Source organism: Triticum aestivum, chromosome 3D (assembly GCF_018294505.1).
Source record: "Triticum aestivum cultivar Chinese Spring chromosome 3D, IWGSC CS RefSeq v2.1, whole genome shotgun sequence".
NCBI lineage: Eukaryota > Viridiplantae > Streptophyta > Magnoliopsida > Poales > Poaceae > Triticum > Triticum aestivum.
Window position 1 is genome coordinate 561,915,440 of NC_057802.1, and position 5,243 is coordinate 561,920,682.

At 47.3% G+C, this 5,243-nt stretch overlaps 1 protein-coding gene across 1 annotated transcript; it reads left to right on the plus strand.

Annotated features, from left to right (window-relative positions):
* Positions 1 to 210: 210 nt before the first annotated feature.
* LOC123080494 (F-box/FBD/LRR-repeat protein At1g13570) lies at positions 211 to 2,646 on the plus strand. The gene is made up of 3 exons (XM_044503420.1): positions 211 to 1,344; positions 1,445 to 1,579; positions 1,853 to 2,646. The coding sequence occupies exons 1-3, from the start codon at positions 280 to 282 to the stop codon at positions 2,270 to 2,272; spliced, it is 1,620 nt and encodes a 539-aa protein (XP_044359355.1). The 5' UTR covers positions 211 to 279; the 3' UTR covers positions 2,273 to 2,646.
* The last annotated feature ends 2,597 nt before the right edge of the window (positions 2,647 to 5,243 follow it).

Consider the following 5,243-nt stretch of genomic DNA (forward strand, 5'->3'; position numbering starts at 1 on the left):
AGCAATAAGTGCACAATTTAATTTTGTAGGGTTACACACAATTTAATTTGTTTTTAGGCAACTACACAATTTAAAAAAAAATTAGGCAACTACACAATTTAAATGGACGTTCAAATTGAAGAGAAGCTGTTTCATGGGCCGAGGAGAGACCTGATTCGGACATTTGGCCCAATATTTCTCGCTCGCTAGCGACTTGCCGAAACCCTCGCCTCCATTCCTCAATCATTCCGCAGGACCAAACCCTCCTCCGCTCTCCGCCTCCGCCCACCACCGGCGGCCATGGACGACCCGCAGTTCCTCGTCGGCACCCCCAGGAGCGAGCTGCTCGCCAATATGGAGCGCGAAGGCCGGGACCCTGCGACGCTCGACGTCGGCATAAATCTGGTGCTCTATTTCGTCTACGACTACCTCCCTCACCCGCCCGTCTCCCCCGGCTCCGCCCCCACCCTCTCGCTCGCCGGCACGTCGTGGGTCTCCGACGGCGTCGACCGGATCAGCCGCCTCCCCGATGTGCTCCTCCGCGACATCATCTCCCGCCTCCCCGCCAAGGACGCCGCGCGCACCGCCGCCCTCTCCTCGCGCTGGCGTCCACTCTGGCGCTCGGCGCCCCTCGCTCTTGTCGACAGCCATCTGCTTCCGGACGGCGGCGCGGCCGGGCAGTTCACCATCGGCGCTCCCTCTCCCCGCGCCGTCACCGACGCGGTGTCCCGCGTCCTCGCGGCGCACCCCGGGCCCTTCCGCTGCGTCCACCTCACCCGCAGCACGATGGAGGAGCACCGGGGAGAGATGGCGCGCTGGCTCGACATCCTCGTCGCCAAGGGGGTTCAAGAACTCGTCTTTGTCAACCGCCCTTGGCCGCTAGACCTGCGCCTCCCGGCCACGCTCTTCAGCTGCGCCTCCCTCACCCGCCTCTATCTCGGCGTCTGGAGGATCCCGGACACCGCCGCCGTACCGCGCGGCGCCAGATTCCCCAACCTCAAGGAGCTCGGCCTCTGCATGACTGTCATGGAGGACCGCGATCTGGCATTCATGCTTGAAAGAAGCCCCGTCCTGGAGTCCCTCATCATCATGGGGAGCCAGACCGGAGTGCGCCTGCACCTCGTCAGCCAAAGCGTGCGGTGCGTTCAGCTGGGATATACCTACTTGGAGGACATCGAGGTGGTGGATGCACCTCGCCTGGAGAGGCTCTTCCAGTCGGATAATTTTCGCCAGAGCGAGCTCACTGACCCCAGCATCAAGAACTGCTCTTCCAAGATCAAGATTGGGCGTGCACCTAACCTGCGTATGCTGGGATACATTCTGCCAGGAGAGCAAGAGTTGGGGATTAGCAACACCCTCATCGTGGTACATCCTAATTTAATTTGCATCTCTGCCGTTTCAATTAATAACAATGCCAATGTATGATCCCAATTAGTTTATCTCTCCTTGGGTGCATTATTTACAGGCTGGGGCCAAGGAGAGCATTGCGCCTAGTGTCCAGATTTTGGCCATAGAGGTGCAATTCGGTTGCCGCAATTCGATCAAGAAAGTGCCTGGTTTTCTCAGATGCTTTCCTAACCTGGGGACCCTCCATGTCCAGGTAAAATTGGTTAACTACACTTGCTGCATTGTCAGAGCTGATTATTTATCCTCATAGATAAATAATATGTAAGATCCCTGAACATATTAGTCAGATTAATTATACGATTGATGGCCTGCTGCAGCATCATATGTCCTCATAGATAAGATCCCTGAACTATGAGTCAGATTAATTATATGATTGATGGCCTGCTGCAGCATGATATGTCCTCATAGATAAGATCCCTGAACTATGCATGTGCTAATTTGGCCTGCCGATTGATTTCATTTGCAGTCCCCACGCATACCTAAAGAGTCCACTGGCAAGGTCAATCTCAAGTTCTGGCAGGAGGGTGGCCCCATCAAATGTGTCCTGCAGAGCTTGAAGAAGTTGTTCTTCTACGAGTTCCGTGGGTCAAGAAGCGAAGTTGCTTTCCTCAAGTTCATCGCGGAGAGAGGTCGGGTGCTGGAGCAGATGGTGGTCGTGGTGGCCAAGGAATGTTTCTCTCCGGGAGGTGATGGTGTGAATGCCAAGCTGAAGCCTCTGACCAACGCAAAATGGAACAGCAAAGGTTGCAAACTGGAGCTCTTCAAGAGCCCACTCACTGATGTGGCAGGTCCAATTTGCAGCCACCGACATGCTTCTGATTTGGGGTTTGCTGATCCCTTTGACCTCAAGTACTACTACAAATCCGAAACAATCTCCGTAAGTTAATTAGTAGCAGCATGCGGTACCTCTTGTGGTGCAAGACTACTGGTACCTAGCTAGATTTTGTGTTGTTGGGCCTAACAGTCAGGTGCTAAAAAACCTGCATTTCTCCTGGCAAGCTTTCTGCATGATGAGGTTGTTACAAGGCTTATGTGGCTGGATGCTGCACGATGAGGTCGAATTAGATAAAAATATTGTGGGGTAGTTACCAATTTCTTCAATCAACAGGGCTATCTAGTAGTGTGTTTCTGGTTTGTCCAACTACAATGTCATTACTATCTCGTGCAGTTGTTGATACCATGAATCAATTTGTTATGCACTAGATAGGTCTCACTGTCGACTTGAGTGAGTATTAATTAATTACCGCAATTCTGGTCTTTAGTTTGTATTTTCACAGACTTTACCTAAAGAGACGGAGTACATGTTTCTTCTTTTGTTAAGTCTTACTGCCTCCGTCTCTTTAGGAACAGGAATCTTTAGTTTCGCCTTCCAAAAACGTCTTATAATTTGGGACAGAGGATTATTACTGATTGCTGCAGTTGCACAGAGATATGGGAACGCTTCACAAAACAAGAGCCATATCTTCACCTGTTGAGTACCAAAACAACTCAGGTTTGCCTACCTCTCTTGTTACAGAGGGATGAGAGGGGCTTCGTCTTTTTAGGTCACGTGACCAGGTCATTGGTTGTTTCGAAAAATAGATATGTCATTTTGCTCTTATGTCCTGAGCACACTGTGTGTGGAACACATGGATTACAGATTAGCACTACTTTTAAAGTAGCACAGACCAAACTGCAAAAATGAAGGTAGCAAGTGCACTCAATCAAATGTACTTCACAGCACATCGATCCGATTCAATTCGATTTAATGAGGAGTTAGATATACATGAGTTGATTAAATTTGTTCTGGTTCATTATTTTCCTAGGCCAGCTGAATCTGTCCAGCTTGCCTCTGGCATCCCGATCATGACCTTGTGCTTACTATTATTGCCATTTCTTGCTTCCATCCTTGTGGAGATCTTATTTCAGTTCCATTCCAATACTTTTTCTCACATAGACTTCACAAATAATTAGTAGATAACTTAGTTATAATGTTTGGTTTGAACTTCATACTCTTCTTCAGAAATTAATCATATAAGCTTTCAGTGATTTCACAGCAAACATTTCAATTTCTTAAGTCACTGAAAGCTTATAGTTTTAATCATATAAGAGAAACACGTTCACAAAAATTCCCATGCACGAATACACACAAAGTATCTAGGAATTTCTAGCATGTGTTATACAGATTTCAGTCATTTTTAAAAAGTCTCACAAGTAAGTTGAACCATGTTTCGATTGGTTCCAGAAACATCTACTCCTTTCAACTTCAGAAATATTTCAACAGAATTCATACTGATTTGCGCAACTGTTTTCAGAAATATGCATTCACATCAATTCTCATGAATACACACAATATCTAGGATTTCAAACATGTTTATACAATTTTCAGTCATTTTTTACAGGTCTTAGAAATAAATTCAGCCATGTTTGGATGGGTTCCAGAAACATGTAATTTTCTTTTCAATGAACTTCATAGACATTCTCAACAAAATTCATGTTGGTTACGCAGTTGTTTTAGACAATTCATACAAGTGCCGTGAGGCGCGCATTGGGGCTGTTGGTGACAGCGGCGGTGGTGGCCGGCTCAGGAGGTCGCGCTGCGAATCCACGGCTAAACATTCCAGTCCCCTGGGTTGGACCTTACAAAGTTTCACTTGATTTATGTCACGTGGGTTGGATTGATCAATGGCTGTGTTCAGGGCCTGCTCTTCTGGCTGTATTCCGTTGAGTGTTGTGATTGATCAAGTGCTTCAGACAACAAACAACAATAGATCAAGCCAATTAACAACAACACTCTCAGGGCTTCAAACTCTTTCCTCACACTAGTCTGTGGATTATCGCTTGGTGTCGACTAGGATTGATGCCGACGCCGCAGCCGAGTGATCGAAACGACTGTTAGCTATGAACAGTCAGTCACTGTAATCGAAGCAGGTGCAAACATGATGATGACTGTCAGCTATAATGAACGGTAATGATGGCGGAATTGCAACATAGTTAACACAATCTATACGTCAACTGCTCAAGGCAGGTGGATCAGGCGCGCCGATGCCTGCATAGAGCACAACAGCCAAAACTCCAGCGGCCTCTTTGCACATGGAAGCTCGCCGGGGCAACAACACCCATCACAGGTGTCATGGCGATTGGCGACAATGCGCGCTTGCTGTCGTCGGGCAGGGACCTCCTCCTAGTTGCATTGCAGGCGGCCATAATTTGGTACAAAAGACTCTGTTCAGCTGAGACCAACCGAATGCATAGCAAATGCATTGATGCTCAAGACAAGTGCACAACATAGTGAAATTGCAGTTGGACAGACCAGAAACAACACACTAGCTAACAGGATCCTCCCAGTTAGGGGTGATGGCGGCCATATTTTGGTAAAAGAGTCTACCAGACTGAGACTGAAGTAGCATATATAGCTAAATAAATCATGCTAACAGCAACAACTGCAAAACATGGTGAACCTGCAGCAGTTGGGCAAACCACAAAGAACAGACCAGTTGCCTAATAGAGTACCACAACATAGCATCCCACATACAACTTTACTTGGCACAAACAAGCATTCCACAGCTTGCCAAATACTCCCTCCGTAAACTAATATAAAAGTGTTTAGATAACTACTTAAATGATCTAAACGCTCTTATATTAGTTTACAGAGGGAGTAGGTTTTTTAGCTACTGCCAGGTCCAACAACACAAAATCTAGCTGTCTTGTCGAAGAGCTACCAATTAACTTACAAAGATAATTTATGCACTGTCATGGTACATGAGGTCAAAAGGGTCAGCAAACCCAAAATCACAAGCTAGTTCGTGGCAGTAAACTGGGCATCCCACCTCATCGTATGCGCTCTTGATGAGCTGTAGCTTGCAAGCTTTGCTGCT